Here is a 20537-nt window from a genome sequence, read left to right as displayed (position 1 = left end):
GAAAGGGATAGTGACGTAGCCCCCCTTTTGGTTGAGATGGCACCGATCATGTTCAGTTGTAGCGATTGATATTATGGGGTCAAGATTCCTTTTGTGAAGCTTATTAAAATGATGATATCGCTCGCATTTTTAACAGGATTGATTTGACCCCCAATGTCCCCCCCCCCCTTAATTGCAGAGGACGCCCTCACCCCCTTGTATTATTACGCACGGTCTCGGCATACCATATTGGTGTAGGGTAACGAGATGTGATGTTTTAATACGAATAACTCACGTTCCATCACGATGCATCCCCGTTGCCTTACAAGTCTCGTCTTCATTTCTCATTCATTCCCATCCCGAGTCAACCTAATCCCCGCACAAAGATCACATCAAGAAAATCAACTGTCCATCGATCGATATTCGGTTACTGGAAATAACGCAATTTCTTTGATCAATCTGAAGTTAATCGCGTTAGTGTGACTGAGTCGGCATTAGCAGAAAGATTGAAAGTAGGGGTTCTCTTTGCCCTCGTCTTTGTACCGGGGGCCTTACTCTGGTGAAAAATTAGTTCATGAGTTGATTAGCGTATATAGATAACGATGTAGTTAACCGGGAAAATCGGATCATAGCTGTCATATTTTCATTGCATCCCTTACCATTTCCCATACTGGGCGATGTGGCGGGCGCCTGTATAACAAGCTGTGGGGAAGTTACAAATTGATGCAGAGGTTCAAGGTTCGAGCCCTGGTCACGTCTTTCGGATGGTGACGTTAAAGGTCGGTCCCAGACGTAAATAATCATATCTGATTGATACACGTCTGACAAAACTCAAATCCACACACATTTCTCATCCTTATTGATGAATATTGAATTGACAACGGTTTGTAATTTCGATATTGCCGCGAATTCATATGTTCCATTCTTGTGTCAAATGCATTAACCTTTTTCTGTATCATTTGTATCATTTATGCCAATTCTATGGATAAAAGGTCGGTATTCAATATAAATTTATTTTAATATACCGATAATTCGAGTTAACTCAATATTGTAATAACACAAAGACATGTTTTTAGTTAAGCTTATAGTTAAGCTATGATATCCAATGATTCCGAAGGTGTTTCTCTGAGAAAGAGAAATGGAATCACAGATGTAATTATAGTTTCTATTTTCCAATAGTACACTGTAAAAACTGTGGTGTTAAAACTGACACCAATTGGTGTTAATAGAGGACCTCACCCTGAGGTGTTAAAATAACACCCTAGAGATTGAACATAACACCAAAGAGTGTAAATGTAACAACCATGGGTGTTGTAATAACACCTATAGTTGTAAAACTTATACCACCAATTTAACACCGGTGTAAAATAACTGGTGTGGTCCTCTATGTACACCAGTTAACACCACAGTTTTTGCTGTGTAATCAAAAATAATAATTAACTGAGCGCAAACATCGTCCATGGAACCTCATGGCTGTAGCAAAATGGCAGTTTTTTATCGCTATTCAGTGTTTCCTTAACTTCAAATGTTAATTTCCTTCTTTCTTTTGTAGAATGTGACATTAAGTGTATCCATGGAACTTTAGACGAAGCGACGTGCCAGTGTACTTGTGATGATGGGTGGATGGGCTTAACATGTTCAGGTAAGACACTAACAACCATCAAAAGTATTACATCATTTTGAAATGGGTTAAGTGAAATCAAACAAATAAAAGAGTATAATTAAGGGCATGTTAGCTGGATGGGGTTCCCCCAATACACGGGCTTTCATGGGTTGGCTGCACTTTTTGAGTCGTATCAAAGACTTCAAATCTGGGGCACACTTTGAAATCGAGCTTTCTCTTATTTATACGTTTAACAAAATGGAAAGGTATACATACTAACAAAATGTTTGCGTTATGCAGATCGACTGGAGGAGCATTCAAGAAGAGCATTGTCTCTTTTCAAATCATTTTTTTTATAACTGAATGGGCTACCACGGAGGTCTACCCTGTGTAAATGAAACTTAACTAAATAAAGAAAGAAATAAATAAACAAAAGCTATTATTGGGACTTTATATTACAAATCCGTGTCGTTTAGGGTTGCATTGTTAAAAAAAACATGGGATGAACATGTCACTATATAAAAAATTGCACGAATATAACTTTGATGAACTGTACATGGAATATGTTATAGATTCACTGCAGCTGTTATTGCTATATATTATGGTTATTGAAGTCAAATCAACAAGATGCATGTTCTCTATCTATTTGTCCGTTAATTAAGAAAATTATACCTTCCATATTTTATAGCTTATTTCAATTAGATGAATTTGAGTTGTTCCGATATCAGCATGTATTTGGTAAACCCGTGGAACTATATATTAACGAATTACATTTTTGGGGAGTGTTTCATGAACATTTAGGTCCGACCAGTTTTTAGAACTGACAACTTTCCTTGATTTTGACTGGCTGAGAAGCACAGTTACTGTGGTGATTGTCGGGTAAAACAGGACCTGTTGAATAAAACGTTCGACAAGTCCCTTCATTAAACGCTATAACCAGGGCCGGGTCATTCCAATTTAAATGAGTATCATTTAGCACTCAAACAACTCTTGCGTTCTTTCGCCTCCCATCTATCAAGCCCATCGTAACACTTCGAGCGATGATTTAACACATTCAATTATGATTAATAGTGGCAGTTGTAGTATGTACTTCAATTAGTCGTTGAATGATGAGACGGTTTTGTGATTTAGTGGAAAGTTATGCCAACCAACCGGTGAGCTTCATCCAGCGTTGCTATGGATGTTAAAGAATTTTTAGGAGAAAAAAGCCATCAATCATCAAATTCAGACGCACCTGATGATAAGATATTGTAATAACATTTTTTCCTTAAATATATCATTATGTCTTACTTTGGTGTAGTTCATAGAATGACATTGACAGGATATGATTTATAAATGCAAACAAAATAAACCTTAAAAAAGATAAATGATTAAAAATGCTGGAATAAATCTTTCATAAAATAACTTTATACATAGGCCTAACTACTTCATAAAAGTGCGAGTTTATTTTCAAGCAGGGACATGTATATTTTCGAAATTCATCAGTTCCTTTAGAAACTGTAAACTTTATACCAGAATTGAAGACAGACACATTTGTCATTCATGTTGAAGTGAAATGTCACAATTAAAGTCTGCATTGAAACCATGTGGACTTTAGGCTCTTTTCGGAAAAGCCGCATTTCTTTTTATCAAAAAGATGTTTTCCTTTCACGTAGGTTTTGAACTATAGGTTTGTCATTGTTTAATTGGTTGTTTGGTTCCTCATGTCGTTTTGATAATCACCCCCATCTTTGCTAGGAGATGACCTAAGTAGTTTAAGTTGGAACACATTCATTACCCTTATTATTTTGATTATCTCAAATCACAAACCTCTCACGGTCTCGTACTATAAGCATGACTAAAGTATTTTAGTTAAAATTCATTTCTGAGACAGAAACAAAAAGGGGAATATAAATAAGCAATCAAAATATACAAGATTCTGGGACAAGTATTGATTTGTCAATTAACAGGTGGGACGAATTAAAGTACGTGCTCATAGTAAACTATGAACACTAGTTTATTTTTTCGTGCCACGTTGGGGCTTCCAAGATTAAAGATCAATTAAAATTGCGGTGATGTAATCATTAGACAGCCCATCAAACATTTTATGCGCTGCGTGATGGAAAATTTAGATGGCAAAGGAACAAGGCCGATGAATTAGACATTTTCTCGAAAGGAGGGTGGGAGTCATTGTTCCAAGGAAAAATTTGACAAGAAAAAAAAGAGGTTTTAACCAAAAAATAAAGATATTTCGTCCCCGAAAACATTTGACAAGCCAAAAAAAACCGGACTTCACTTAAAAAAAAGGGGGGGGGGTGGGGGCACACTTCTGTTTTAATGGCATTTTTACATAAAAAATTTTAATTTTGCTTCTCAAGGGGGGGGGGGGCACGGACCAGCCCCCTTGATCCGCCAGTGCTATTCCCTAATTGTGAACCCAAATTGTTACAGGTTTCACCCAGCTATTAGCAAAGACTTTTATTTTACTTTAACGAGACCCCCCCCCCCCCCGATGTTGAATGATACCGAATGGCAAATTGCTCGATCCGTCCCTGATTTTAACGATGTCAGGTCTAATACAGATGTAGCCCTTAATGAGTTTAAAAAACAGTTTTACATTATGAATATGTCTGGTATGATTTTAGAAAGTCTTCTTTCAATTATAGGAGCCATGCGGGACATAAGCCACAGAACGTCAACGCCTATATGTTACAACTATACAAACACATGAAAAAGTAGTTGCTAAAAGTTAAATCGTCAAAGCTATGAGATCGTGATTTGTAGCACACACCGTGCAATGTATTTTGACGAGGGAAAATTAATTTTGCATATCTTATTTTGGAGCCAATTGTTAAACATTTATAAATCAATAAAAAAATTAATCCGCAATGAAATTTACGGAGTCCTCGGTTCCATTTTAGAATTAAAAAATGTTATTGTAGACTCATATTTAATGGGCCTGTTGATGAAGTCCTCATTAATATCAAGCAGGATTCATGCATATTATTTATAGGCTAACCGTAATTCGATTTTTTTTTCAAAAGAAAAACAAAATATAACAAATGTTATCATCGTATATACAGGCATGATACATTTCTTATTGCAATATTGTTACTATAAAAAAATCACTGACAGAATGATGTTTATTTTACAACATTTATCGATTTTTAATCTTTATTTTCAGAACCGTGTGAGAATAAGCATCAACTTTGTTATCACGGATGGTATCCGAATTGGTGCGACGATGAGCACCCGTATGTACTAGATAACTGCCCTGCGATGTGTGAACTATGCAGTAAGTATTAATCCCTGTATTACTCTTGACTTTGCAATTAACGCAATTAATTAAAATGGAAACTTTATCAAAAGGGGTAAAGTATTCAGTCATAACGATCTTCATATGACTTTCAACATGATAGTGAAATAAAAAGTTGAATTGAAATATCACCTGAAAATTAATATATAAACATTCTTTGGATGGCTACTGAATAGAAATATAAAAATATAGATATGCCGTTGAAGTAGTTGGAATCATCATCATCATCGTGTCCTTGGTGTACTATGAAGATATATATTTTGTTGAATTGTACATTTGTAACAATGATTTCTTGTTGTGACATACCCTTGCTTATGTTTTTTCTTGATATATCAGTGGTAACATTTTTTTTCCATTTGGTATGTGACCGTGGTGACAAATATCATTGAATTCACTTAATTTCCTCCTTATCGATCAAGTTATTTCTTGAGTTTTTCCTCTCTAAAATCAATTGTGCTTGATAATAACGGCTTTCTATGTCTTTAATTAGTAAAAAAAATATATCGCATTTTAAAAGCGTTTTTAAAAGCGAAATTGTATTATCACGACCATAAAGGTGAATTTTAAGGGGGTGCCCTTTATCAGAACAGTCATGTATGTGGTGCTCTCCACCAAACTTGCACAATAATCAGCATCTTTTAATTTTCGTCAGTGAAAAAAAAATCAGTTCCCCTGTAAATAAATTTGGTGGTGGGCTCCTTAAAATGTTGTGTAACCACGTAACATGTACAGGACCCGTCAAGACTTTTTTTTTTATCTGAAGTTCGACCTGTAAGCCGCCATTTCCCGTCTGCTCATCCCAGAGAGCGTGTCTGTTTCCTCTTGTTTCCTACCCCGATAGGACGGGGGAAGAGAGGAAGCCCATATACGCTGTCAAGATGGGGAGAAACGACCTAATCTTAAATTTCCGTGGCTGATAAAGTTATTCCCTTCCCTGTTAATCCATTAATTCTGGAAAAATGTCTTAAGGTTTGGGGGATTAATCTCATTTGGGGGATTTGTCTCATTTTTTAAAGCACTGAATAGTATCAATCAATTTGGCGCGAACATTGTTTTGGAAGCGTTTTCCCGAGTCTATCATGTTTATCAATTAGTTTCATCATAATTATCAAGTACAAAATTATTTATGATATTTGTTGATTTTTAGGTTAAAATTATCTTTTTATCCATTTTCAGAAATCAGCACTGGTGGTGATACAAGACCAGGTGAGACATTTCAGTCCATTTTGGGTTATTTTGCCCTTTTATCTTTATAAGTTCACTTAAAATAAATCATTACTACAGAAATTTTCCTTGAACTGGAAAGAAACTTGTAATTGATCCAAGAAATCTTGAATTGATATACCCACGATATCTATGAAAGCAGGCAAATGAAAAGAATGGCAGAGTTACGAGAGGGAAAGAGAGATATGGAGAGAGGAGATCGGGGGGGGGGGGGTGGGGGCAGGTAGAAAAACGGAATCAAGGAGTGGAAATGTAGTGGGGATAACATATGAAATAAAGACAATTTTCAGTGTTCAGATTAAGACAATACGAAAATTTTTTTTTTTCAATTTGTTTCCCCTCCACAGGGATTTTATTATTATTCAAACATAACAAGATATCTTCTCAATGACAAATCAAATTAATAACAACGAAATACAGTACAACAGTAATTGCAACAAATATATAAATTGAACTGTCAGGTTCACATAATAGTAAACAATTTAAGAAACAAGCGAGGAGTAAATGAACAATAATATTCATATGTATAATTGTACATGGAAAGGGAACTGAACAGATCACCTCATGTAAACATGGCACGTAATTGAAACCATTTCTTTGTAAACTTTACCATTTTACAATTTGACTCTGCGATATATTTTTCATTCTTGAAATAGTTCTGAAGTGCAAATTTGATATTATCAAAAACAGGTAATTGATGTTTTACTCTGGAAGTGTAAATCATTTGCCGTATCACTATCAATAAACAATTTAATGCATGATTACTTGAACCTCTTAAGCCAAATAATTTTTCTTTATTAGAGAAAAATATTCTATTTCCAGTTTTAAGAAATATCCATTGTTCAAACTTGTCCCATATATGTTTAATACATGTACATTCACAAAGTAGATGAGTGACTGTTTCACGGTGTACATTACAAAAAGTACATTCTTTTTGTTGAGCTAAATTAATTTTAAACAATATTTCATTTGTATATAAAATGCGTTGCATTATTTTGAACTGAAACCAACGTAAATTCACATCGGTAGTACAACTGAATCCAATAGAGCAATACGACTGCCATTGCTTGTCATTCATATCGAATATACACTTCCACTTAAGAAAACTTTTACACTCCACTTTTCTTTTCTTTTTAAGAATCGTATAGATGTGTGAACAACCTTTATCATATTTCATAACAAGTGCTATTGTATCAGGGATAATAGGTTCTTGGAACTTGCTAAAGTGTGTGCCATTGCTAAAACCGTCTCTTATAGCATCACATAATCCACGGTAAAAAAGAAAATTTATTTGAACATTGTATTTTTCCTGAAGGTCATTCAAAGAGAGGAAATTGCCATGTACATCTAAAATATCATTAACAAAACGAACACCCCTATTATTTAGAGATCTACTGTGAATTGAGCTATTACCTATTTTGATAAAATCATTGTTCCATAAGGGTTGGCAAGGTATATCATTACAGTGCATAGATAACAGTGTGCTATACGCTAAGAACATTTCTTTCCAAAAAGTATTTTTAATTTCGTGTGCCAGTCTAAAAAAATAGCTATTTCCCATATAAAGATCCAAGTTTTTAGTTTTATGCAAAAAAGAGTGGAGAAGACAAATAATATTACCGTCAATGGAACCGTTTATCATTTTTTTCATCCAAGAAATTTTCAATGACTGGCAATGCAGATTTATGTCTATCATTTTTACTCCACCTTCAGAATAACTCTGAGACATTTGATTTCTACTTACTTTATCTGGTTTCTCTCCCCATATGAATCTATGAAATTGGGAATTTACATCTTTTAGAAATAACTCACTTGGATTCGGGAGAGAAAGAATTAAGTAGTTCAATTTAGACACAAACAATGACTTGACCACCGTAACTCTTCCAAGGACCGTCAGGTAACGTCTCAACCATGAAGTCATTTGACTTTTGATTTCTTTAAACTTTTCATTGTAATTATGCACTGTCATTTTCTGAAGATCTGTACAAAAATCTATACCTAAATATCTGAAGTATTCATCAAATACCCAATTCAAATTCCTGTTGGCAAGAATACAGTCTTTCTTGTTCTTGTATCCTCCAATCCATATTGCATGTGTCTTTGTTATATTAACAGTCAAACCTGAAATTGTTTTATATTTTTCCAAGATGTCAAAAGCACTACTCAATTCTCTTTCTGAACCGTTTAATGTCAGAAGAGTGTCATCTGCATACTGTAATATTTTATGACATTTACCAGAGGGCATCCTCAAACCATCTATTGACATTGATTGTCGAAACAAAACGCCAAGTATTTCAGCACATAATAGAAAAATATATGGAGACAATGGATCTCCTTGGCGACAGCCTCGCTCTATTGAAAATCTGGGAGACAGGTGTCCATTGATTAAAACACAAGATTGAGCATTTTCATAAAACACATCAAACCATTTAACAATGGTCGGACCGAATTTAAAGAAGTGTAGTACATTGCGAATAAAGTCATGAGAAATTGAATCGAATGCCTTCTCAAAATCTATAAGTAACAATAAACCGGGAATATCGTTTAATTCAGTATATAATAATATATCATATAACAAGCGGATGTTTTCTCCGATAAAGCGTCCGGACATAAACCCTTTCTGATTTTCATGAATAAGAAGAGGGAGTACATTCTTCAATCTATTAGCTATACAAGTAGATCCTATTTTGTATACGACATTTAATAATGATATGGGTCTCCAATTTTTTAAATAGTGTCTATCTTTATTTCCTTTTGGGATTAAAGTAATAACTCCCAACTTCTGTATGTAAGGCATACCAGATAAAAATGAAGAGTTTAAATATCTAACTAAAAATATATGGATTTCCTTCCAAAAATGTTTAAAAAATTCAACAGTGAATCCATCTAGACCAGGAGATTTATTGTTTTTCATATTTGTTAGGGCGTAATAAACCTCGTCGATGGAGAGCTCTCCTTCTAAATTCCGTGACATAGCATTTGTTAATTTATTTAGTTCATCATTGTTTATCATTGCATTTAAATCAGTATTTATAACAGGGTGCCTTTCATATAGTTGTGAATAAAAAGAAACAATTTCTGATGTAATATCCTCATGTGTTGTTACTTCCTTATTTTCATTGGTAATCAATTTGCATATTCTTTTATTAACAACATTTTTCTTTTCTAAATTTAAGAAATATTTGGATGGTTTCTCTCCGAACTCCATCCATTTAGTTCTGGATCTCATCTTTATTTCTTCATTATTTTCTTTTCTCAATGACTCTAACTGAGCTTTCTTCTCATTCAAAACAGTTAACCCCCTTTCTATACTTGTATTTAAAACCAGATTCTTTTCTAAATTTACAATTTCTTTCTCTAAATCATTTTCTAGATTAACGGTTTTTTTCTTTTTTGCTGCAGCATATGAAATTGTTTCACCTCTAACAACTGTTAACAGCGTATCAAAAAACAGCTGATCACTTACATTAAACTCATACAAAGGATTTTTACCATCGACTACATTTCCACCGGATCTTACCGGTCGAGTTGAGTAGGTATCAATTGTTTGTTGAATAACACCTTTAATCAGTTCTATATAAATATCATCTTTTAACAATGAATTGTTAAATTTCCAGTAACTCGGTCCTGTCTTACAATGATTTAGATTCAATGATAACTTCACCAACGAATGATCAGTTCTATATCCCGGTAGAATTTCTATTCTGTTGACAAGAGACATTAATTCATGAGATACAAGAAAATAATCCAATCTGGCTGCCTTAAATGGAGTGGGTTGGCGCCATGTAAATATCTTTTCATGTTCATGTAATTCTCTCCATGGATCCACCAAACTTAAGTTAGTTTTCATTTCATCAACTCTTTTCTTTGCGTTTGGATTATTCAAACGGACATAATTAAATGTGTCTTTATCAAAATTTTGGACCAAATTCCAATCACCACAAAAAATTGTTAAAGGGTTTTCAAATTCTAATGCAATATTTTCAACATCTGAATAAAAGTTAACATTGTCTTGGTTAGGGCCGTATAGAGATATCAATGTTATATTATAATCATATATCTGGAGATCTAAAGCAACAAAATTCCCTTCGGTTGACCTTTTAATTTGATTTATATTAAAAATAACACCCTCCGCAAAGAGAATGGCTACACCCCTAGCATTAGACGTTTTATGACTAAAAAAACAATTATCTCCCCAAATACGTTTTATTGAAACTTCGTCTTCACTTACAAAGTGAGTGTCCTGCAAGCAGCAGATATGAAACTTTTTTGCCTTAATATATTCTAAGACATCATTTCTTTTTTTACTATTTCCTAAACCTCGACAGTTCAAAGAAATTATACTGAAACTACCCATCATACATTGAATCTAGCATTAAGTTATGAATAACAATTCCTGTGGAGGCTTTTTTATTTTTTGTTAACACTGACAACACAAACACAAAACAACAAACATAAACAAACATAAACACTTGACACACAAACAAGACAACACTAAACATAATTTCACGCGAAACGAACAAGAAAGACATGGCGCATACCATCGCGCCTAGGTCCTTATCCAGGCCTTCCATATTATGCTAAGAATAGAAACTGAAATCCACTACTTTTTAGGCACTGTAAAAATGTCTATGTACATTTCGTGCAAAAATTTCGTGCGCAAGGCAACCAGAAATAATCTACATAAAACAACCAGTATCTAAGTGAAAGAAGTATGCGTTGTTAATGCCACGGCTCATTCTGCATTATCAAAATTATAAAGATTATTTAGTCAATTGAATGCACAGCCTTGCATATAGATGAAAGTCCTTTGTTTTTTAACAGCATTTTAAAAATATCATCCAATAAATAAAACAAACTTTCTGAAACCGTTGGTACATGTACTTATTCCTTATTTTCTCGCATACTTACTACTTTTCCATAGATATACAAATAACATTGGTGAAAACTATACCAGTTTACTTGAGCTACACGTTATTCACGTTCTTTCTTTTATATTACTTTCCTTCCTTTGTCTTCTTTCATATTATTACAAAGTACCCAATAATAACAAAAAAAACAAACAAAGAAAAAAAAATAAAAGAAATTTTAAAGTACAGCCACATTTTTTTCATATCAAATACATAACTGAAAACCTTAAATCATTAGGTCTTGAACATGTTGAAAGGTTTAACCAACTCTAAAGGCCTTAAAAACATGAAATTAAAATTTCCTTCAAAGGTTAACCACCTCCTTATTTGATATCTCTATTTTTTGGAGATGCATAAAAAATATATATTACATGTATAAAGGCAGCAACTAAGTCTTTATCATCCATGCTATGAATAAAAACCATGACATAAAAACACTCAATTTTCTTTATTTGAGCAGTACAAAAGAAGCAGAAAGGATTTTTTAAATTTTAATACCGGGTCTCATAAAAAACTAAAGTATTCTCTATGCCCTTTCCATTTTGGCACAAAAACCCCCTGCAAGTTCTTTTCTATTTTTTCAAAACGTTTTGTTATCATCCAGGTAAATTGTTATCTTGTACTGGAAAATAGGCCTATTCATTTTGTTTCATGTAATAAACAACAACAAAAACATTCCATTGCCCATCAGTTCATTTAGGCAAAAATCTGAAAACATGTGCTTACTTTCTTTAGTATGACATGGAAAAAGCAATGTATTAAGAACTCAAAAAATGAAAACCAAGCACTAGAAATGGAATGGATGTAGTCCAAAGTTAAATGAAGGTAATATAAACCGCTTGGGATGATTCTTTTTTTTCAGGAAAGTCCGAAAGTCAAAAGTATAATGATCCAAACTTGATGATGAGTAAATCTGCAAAGCTAGCCATTCACAGTTTTCCATTCTGAGTGGATTGAGCCCCTTTCTCTGGTTTGTAGATACAACTTGACTCCAATCAGCCTGATTCTAGTCGACTTATTTTCCTCTTTACGGATTCTGTAGGCCTCTTTCTCGAGTAGGTATCGATGCTTTTTCAATTGAGGAGGTAAATCTACGACGAATCTCCATGGGAATTGTTGTGACTGCGTAGGGGTCTTGTCTCCTCTTCTTGATGTCCTCTGCTGGTAGGCGTTCAAGACCTTGTTTCGATCCATCATCGAGACAAATCTGATGATGACTGGTTCTGGCGATTGTTGGGTGCCGCCTTGAGCACGGCGGGGTAGGCGGTGAGCATTACTGAGGAGTATATCTTGCTGGATACCCATTTCTTTGAAGACCTTTCCCACCACATGGACAATGTTCTCATCAGTTTCTCGTTTTGCCCCATATAGCAACAGATTCATTTTTCTATCGTAGATTTCAAGTGCACTAAGCTTCACATTCAAGTCAGACTCTACTCTTTGTGTTTCCTTTCGCATGTTTGGCAATGATTCATTTTCAATTTTTGTTAGCCTATCAGAAGAGTCAGTAGCAAATTTCTCTAAATCAGCTATTGATTTCTTGATGTCTATGATCTCCTTTCTCAGAGAAGAAACATTCGAGTTCATATTATCAATTTTGTCAATAATTGTGTTTGTGACCTTTAGAAATTCAGCATGACTCACCGGTTCGTTTTTGTCCGCCATGTTTGATTCTTGCGTATCTGTGTGTGAAGTTATGGGATGAGCAAACGTCGCCTTTTCTGCGGTGTTTTCTGGTGTAATGCTGCCTGTAGATGGGGCGTCTGTGTGTTGCGGTGCGGGTGCACGTGGTCGAGTAGTTGAGTCCCTATTTGAGTCACTTTTATCACCTTTTTTTCTCTTTTGACGAAGAAAATATGGGTCACGTCCTGGATTATGCTTTGCAGAGTCACTCATACTAGATTAGTTTCCAAAGTTTGAGGTGTATTACATCCTGAATTTGGGTCCTAGGCGAAATTTTCTAGTCAGAAGACAACGGGTTGCGGCCGTCCTCCATGACGTTGCGCGAGAAATTCCCACTCGAAAATGGCAAGACAATACGAAAATGGCGAAGAAATTTATATCATAATTTTTAACACTGCATGTTACAAACTTCCTTGCTAACTAAAGAAGATGAAATACATCATTAATACATATTAGAATAAATATATAAACAAACATAGTCACAAATTAACAAATTATAAAACCATTCAATCGTATGACAAAATTGCTATAAAAATAGACTTGAAACATTTTCATTAATGTTTTGATTTTTTTTTTCATTGACCTCTTGCTTCCTTCTCTTACAAGAAACGCTTTATAAGACATTTAGTTCTGATGTTGAATCACTTAAATGTTTCAATACATTCATAAATCGTGGAAATACTAAAAATACTATTTTGGCTGGAATTTTACTTATCACATTAAATTCAGAAATATTTCACTAGTTTCATAAATATTGGACATTAATTTTCCACAATTGAGAGCAATTAAGCTATTTTGACATATTTTCCCAGATAGTCCTAAATGTATGGCCAGAATGTTTTTCGTATCAGCAAACTCGGACTTCAAATTGTTGCACAGACAGATAATTTTGATGAAATTAATTTTGTCAATGGTATTTTCAAAAAGTTGTGTAATTGATGTATCTGGTCATCGACTTCCATACAAAATCCTTATCAAAGTAAACTTTGCAGGAAATACTTGCGGTTTGCTTTGTGGTCAGTAGTGATTTTTTTATACCTGGAAAATGCCCCTAATTGGCATTAGGGGTCAGTTTTTGCCATAACACCACCCTTCCCAGCGTGGTCAAACACGTGACTGCAAGTCCCTTGAGCAAAATACCTTCAAAACGTCATCCCTCACCCATATTTTGGTGAATAGGGCTAAAAAATTAGGTTTTATATATAAAGAGTAACCCATAAGCCCTTACCAGGCCATTACAGTGCCCAGTTTCATTAAACACTATACGTACGACACGATAACTTTGCTATATACACCCGCTGAAACCTTGTATCTGAGCCCGGTTACCATGATGGTATACGGGAATGTGAAGGGAACATGGTATTAAACAAAAATAAGTTATGTGCCCCAAAATATTCACAATTGCGTTAGGAGGTGGGGGAGGAGGGGGTGGCTTGTTCATAATTTCGGTAACTTTAAGGCACAAATGCTCTTTCTGGTAACAACACAATTTCTCAAATCAACTTATACTGTCATGTAAAGTGGTGCTAAAAACTTAGTGAACCACCCCACCAGAAATTGAACATATTCAAAGTGTTGAAGATCTGCCTTTTTTAGATATCTAATTTTGAAGTCAGGCGATAGAATTATACATTAAATAACATTTTGTTTATATGGGCTCACTAAAGTGTTGCCGTCTACACTCTAAATTCCAAGAATTTAAAATAAATCCAGATCGGCTGTGAATAATGACCAGCCGAATTTTAGATTAAGATTTAAACTATTACGATTTAAACATAAAGCTAAAAGATTTGAATTTAAATCATTTGAGATTTAAAAGTTAATCCTAAAGATTAAAAATAATTCCAAAATTTGCCTGGTCACCATTCGCAGCCGATCTGGATATTTATTTTAAATAATTGGAATTTTGAGTGCACATCAACATTCAGCATAAAGGAGTGTATTTTGTTAAGGGGTTACTTTTGAGCACAACTGGAAATAGTAAAATGGCACTGGAACTAGTAAAGTTATTATTGTGCACGAACAGACATCATTCAAAGTGAAATTGAAGACAAGTAGAGTAATTCAATTAATTGAATATCGAACTAGATCGTTCCATCCAATTTACGAGCAATAACCTCGTTAAAATTGATAAGTTATACGAGGAAGTGGATTTGCTCTGTATATCTTACAAGATAATTGTAATTTACAGCATGAATTGACCCCGGATTTTGGCACATACATACATTGATTATTTATCCAAACTACCGCCCCCCCCCCCCTCCGTGATGGCTGGGTCAAATGTTGATATACTTTACCCTATCGTGAAAATAGAATATTATTTTGAACATTGTTTATGGTAAGAAGGCGTACTATTTAAGGTACCAAAAATACCTTCCTAAGGCTCTTGATGACCTGTTGCCAACCCACGAACAAGCATGGCGTCCATATATAACAGAGTCCCTATCTCCTCCTGGTTGTAGCTTTAGTCTGATAGTTTAAAAAACTAAGTGATCATTGGAGGCTTGAAATGATTTTCAGGTAATTTCCCCGAGCGTTTCATTCGCCTAGTTTTTAATTGAAATATAAATGGAACGAAACCGAGGTATGACATACACGCACTGAAATACCATCACGACCAGGCGCAAAATTGTCAGCAGTTTCAATACTTAAATTTCATGCAAAAACGTGTAGGCGGAAAATGATGGAAAAAATAAAGGAAGTTACGTTGTTTTGCCAATCTCTCAAATTACTTCATTTATTATGATGAAGGGCTAGGTTCACCATTGTCCTAAGATAATTTGTTATCTTCTATGTCGTATACTTAATTAAGTTTAATCCCCATTTAGCACGAGGTCTTTTGCTAATTACCGATGTTTCCAATGTTTCATCAGTCAGTCCAAAACACTCTCACCGTGTAGAATTTTTATAAACTAAAAACAAAGTAGATATACCCTCTACCAAGCCGTGCTGTTGAATCATGTAAGAGGCCGAACTTTATAACAATAGAAGATTTACAACAACACAACCTTAGAACTGAGCACGGGTAAACATAATTTTACAAAATGTTCGAGAATACGTAAAAGTATATAAGGACGTTGTTGTATTTCTAGATTAAAATAAATGAATGTGGAGTACACTTTGAGTGTTATTTTATGGAGGAAAAACGTCTTGAAAACAATGTGGTGGGGGGGGGGTTTCTTTGCCCCACCCCATTCTCCCGCTGCGTACAGCTGAGAAACCTCTAACAAAATTAAATGCAAAACAAATGCAATGCCCCCAAAACACAACAGAACGAAATGAGAAGAAATAAAATCGTTCAAATCAAAACAAAAAACAAAAAGGAGCATAAATGAACGAAATCGCCCCTATCTTGAGAACAAAGAGAACAAAAAAGCATTTACAATCCACCTAAAACAAAACTTAACATCTATTCCCGGTGCCATAGCAAAAATCAAACTTTATATAATTTGTTATCTTTATCAGGTAACTGTCGCAAGAGATGTAAGAATGGGGGGAGTCTTCAGGAATCAGCTTGTGAATGTGAATGCCCGGATGGATGGTTTGGAGATGATTGCTCATGTGAGTATAAACTATCATGAATCTTTACCAAATGTTCAACAAAACTTACATTGATAACAAAGTTTCTTTGCCAAAAGTTAGGTTCATAATGAGGTTGGTTAAAGGGTATAATACAGAGGTGGATTTTTTGCCTTATGTAAATTGAGACCTTTTTATGGGAGCTTGCATTTTTTGTCTCTAAAAAAATGCCCCCTTTTTGGGGAAATCCTGGATCCGCCCTGGATAAAGTAGGCCATTACCTATAAGCATATGTTCCCTATAGTGATGAACATATCGGACAGTGTGACTCCTATTAATATGCGATGATCATTTACTGAATTCACAAATTTATACTTCTGATTTGTCATGCCTGCCTTAGTGAAGTCAAGTTAGAATATTGAATTGAATAACAATTTCGCCTGTATAATGTATATTCACATTTATGTTTTGATGAAACAATACGTTTATTCTCAATGAGATTAACGCGGTGATTTAATCCAACATGAAATTAATATTTTTTTTGTAATATTTACTTTTTGCCCCCCCCCAAAAAAAAAATAGTGGAATGCCGGGACAAGTTCCACCACTGCCGATGGTCCACCAGACTTTGTGACAATCGCGATTACGCTCGACATTATTGCCCAGTATCGTGTGATTTGTGCTCACCGCCGCTAGACATTACCGAGTGATCCCGAAGCCTTCCGAAATGAAGCCGACAAAATCCGATGATGGAAAACAAATTGCCCGTAACACTCGAGGAATTATGGAGAAAGATTGATTGATAAAGAGCTTTAAAACGAGTCTATGTGTACGGTATCATGTATAGGTGTATCTTGTGTAGATCTTAAAGGGACTTATCTTATATAAAAAAAACTGACTCTGTACTTGTTCTCGCTGTAGTTTCGTTCTTCAAAATTATTTATTTCGAGTTATTGCTCGTAATCGTTGAATGACTATCTGCGAGGTACATGCAACAAATATCAAATATGTTTTGTAGTTAAAGGAAGACATATGCATTTGGAATCATTATTTTGTAACGCATATATGATTTTTATTGGCTTAACTAATAGTAGTTCTGATTTCCACGATTGCCTTATGTGCAATCAATCTGTCAAATCGGCTGTAATGATCAATTTCTATAAGCTTTGTTTTATCATGGTTATGGGGCATTTGTGATCGCCAAATTCAGCAAGCCATAGTATTTTACAATATGGTAAAGACCGATTTTACGTATTTATTTTATTATATTACTTTAAACAACGACGGGCAAATCAGTAGATTTGTAACAAATCATCAGTGAGGCGTCATATTGGCCATGGTTGCTTAGTCTATGTCACTTTGGTTGATCTTTCTGTTTATGTAACTAAAACAAAACATCTTAATAGTCAGATATTGCAACAAGGTTTCACTTTGCATTATTTTGTCGGAAAGGTATATATTTATGTTAGCTCATGTTGTATTCATAAATCTTTGGGAATATTAACTCTGTTACTTATTTTCGTATAAAGAGTAATTTATTTTCGTTATAGAAAATCTAACGTTCTAACGTGGTAGCTTAGAAGTTAGTCAAAAGAACGATATTTTAGACTGGTATGTGTTTCATGTTTTGCACAAACGAAATCTTGATAGAACTGATAGTAAATTAGTCATCGTCCTAGTAAACCTAAATATAATTATTTGGCACAGACAATAAAATAAAAAAAATAACAGTAATTTTCAAAGTAAGAATTTATGCAAAGAGCAAGGAGCAAACGTAATAAAAACTTTTTTTATGTCCGCAAAAAAAGAAATCGAGGTAAATGTATACGTAGGCCAATATAATAAATTCATTGATCACCATTTCATTAAGGTCTTAAAAATACAATGTGCCACTTATCAACGATATTAATAATAGGTACATTTATATAGCGCTTCATACTTTGTGCTTGTCAGCGCTTTACATGTAATTATTACTTTGGTCATTGGATCAATCACTGTTTCGCACATAAAGTGCACTATCCCCACTCCCTGGGGAGTATCCTGGCCAGGCAACCATTTTTTAACGGTGCACGCAAGCCAATGTAATATATAACTTTCTATGTCCATTTTACACCTGGATAGAGAGTGACAAACGTGGATAAGTGCACTGCCAAAGGACATGCGGCGCCGGGTGGGATTCGAACCCGCGACCCATGGTTTAAGTGTCATGTAACGATACCTCCACATTTTTTTTCTCTGTATAATTCCAAACTTCATTCTCTAAATTCCTTAGATTGAAAATAAATTGCGACCAGGGACCAGTACAAAATAGATTTAGAATTCAATCTTGTTTGATTGGAACTTTTGATCCAATTTTTGATTGGTTCCTGACCACAATATATGAGATTGACTTTCAATCTACGGAATTTATAGTCTGGGGTTGGGACTCTTGTTACATTCATAAATTTATCGTAAAATGAAGTTATGCAGTCTCACACATGCCTCGTACGCTGAATAAACAGTACTCTTTTAGCAGCCATGTTAAATGAAGTAAACAATATAAATTCGTAAAAACTGTAAGCCCGTTGTTCTAAATATAAACAGAGTTGGAAAATACAGCGTTCCTGGGACTAATCAGTCCGTAAACTTAAAAGAAATCGAAAATTATTTCGAACCTGTTCCACCCATTGGATGAATGCCACGAAGTCAAATTAGATGTAACCACGAACCGGAAAAATAAAGTATGCTCGATTTCCCCGATGAAAGGTCATATGGAATAACATGAAGATTTCATTGGAATGAAAGTTTTCGTTCGAGGGACTTGAATTGTTAAATACATGTAAGTTAAAGGGTAGTTGTAATTTATCCAGATATCGGCTTGATTTGAATAATCAAGGTAATATATTTCGATGTTTAAGTACTTCTTTATTTATTAGGAGAGTGTCGTTTGATATTGTTCATCATCGAAAGAAGGAGGAAAAGGTTTGTACAAAGTTGAAAGTTTCATATTGAAAAAAAGGACCAAAAAGAGAAGTCAGGAATTATATGACAAAAAAATGATCGAGCTGTTGTTTGTTCACTGATATTTAATTGTGGAAATTGTGAAATATGTTATGATTTGTAACTTTATAGCTAAAATCAAAGTGTTTATTGGGACACTTTAGAAGTACGTGATTAAAAACCTATACTCCAATTTTGAGACTTATGTAATAATGGAGTAAAAATGTGTATTAAGTCTAAATCTATTTCTCGGTCTATTCACTCCTGAATGTTAGAAGCTATTTAAAAAATGTAAACAAGTACCATGTAAATTTCTGTAACAAATTATTTTATTGTGTGTATAGAATGTGTTGGCGATATTATAGCACCTATGTCCATATAGGGGGAAGAGAGGACGTATGATGTGTATTCTACCTGTATAGCGATCGATGATATTTTATGTGTGTACAGTGAATAAAATGTGAAATGTTATGAAAATCAAAATGACTGTCACCGATACTTATTGTTCGACTTCAGTGACATTTACAGTTTCCTATAAAGCAAGGTGGGTATGCAATAATTGAATGAATAAATGAAATGAAAAAGCTAATCATTTTATGTCATTTGAAATTTGATTGGGGGATCTGATATTGTGAAACAAAAATCTTATTTTTTGTATAGCTTTTGGCATAATATAAAAAATAAGATATTTTACCATTTCCTCTTCCTTTACTCGCTCCTTTCCTTTTTTTCTTGGTCGCAAAACTTTTTTATTTTTTATTTATTTATTTTTTTTTTTTTTGGGGGGGGAGGGGATATCGGACCCCAGGTCCTCCATGTGAATGCCAGTTCCCCCTTTCATCGCGAATAAACACAAATAATATTGACTAGACAAGTAGTCAGCTGGGTTTGTCTAGTCACATTTCTGACATATATAGATATAACTATTCTAGTAAAATACGACTAGAAAATAGTTCAATACGACTAGAATAACAGTTGCACCTATCAGCTGACCCTATTAACTAGTCATTTTTGACTGGTTTGTTTTTAGAGTGTACAGTATAGCGCTGGATACGGCATCCAGTCGATCACCAGTAGAGATTTTACGATAAACTTGTGCACCATTGGTTAAAGGTACCGATAACTGGTGAATTAATTTTTACTTATCTTAACGATACCAACCTTCGTCAACAACATTCTTATAAGGGAAAAAAATATTTTTTGAGAAAAAAGGGATTAAAAAATTTCCGTAATGATCGCCACTGAAACCGCCGGTGTCCTTGGACTTTTCTTTCTAAGATAACAAATAAATTAATGATTTTTTTTCCTTTTCCCTGCTCAAGGATGCATCACCCACGACTTGTAC

At 34.4% G+C, this 20537-nt stretch overlaps 1 protein-coding gene across 1 annotated transcript in view; it reads left to right on the top strand.

Moving 5' to 3' along the window:
* Nucleotides 1-19469, top strand: part of LOC121407882 (multiple epidermal growth factor-like domains protein 6) — a 73261-nt gene extending 53792 nt beyond the window's left edge. Inside the window, exons 10-14 of the mRNA XM_041599117.1 lie at nt 1532-1621; nt 4746-4856; nt 6054-6083; nt 16160-16255; nt 16796-19469. Coding sequence (XP_041455051.1) covers nt 1532-1621; nt 4746-4856; nt 6054-6083; nt 16160-16255; nt 16796-16923 — 455 coding nt within the window. The 3' untranslated portion in view covers nt 16924-19469. The remainder of the gene's footprint in view (nt 1-1531; nt 1622-4745; nt 4857-6053; nt 6084-16159; nt 16256-16795) is intronic.
* Nucleotides 19470-20537: the final 1068 nt, after the last annotated feature.

Source organism: Lytechinus variegatus, chromosome 2, assembly GCF_018143015.1.
Source record: "Lytechinus variegatus isolate NC3 chromosome 2, Lvar_3.0, whole genome shotgun sequence".
NCBI lineage: Eukaryota > Metazoa > Echinodermata > Echinoidea > Temnopleuroida > Toxopneustidae > Lytechinus > Lytechinus variegatus.
The sequence above is the reverse complement of the archived record's forward strand: the minus strand, read 5'-3'. Positions and strand labels throughout refer to the sequence as shown.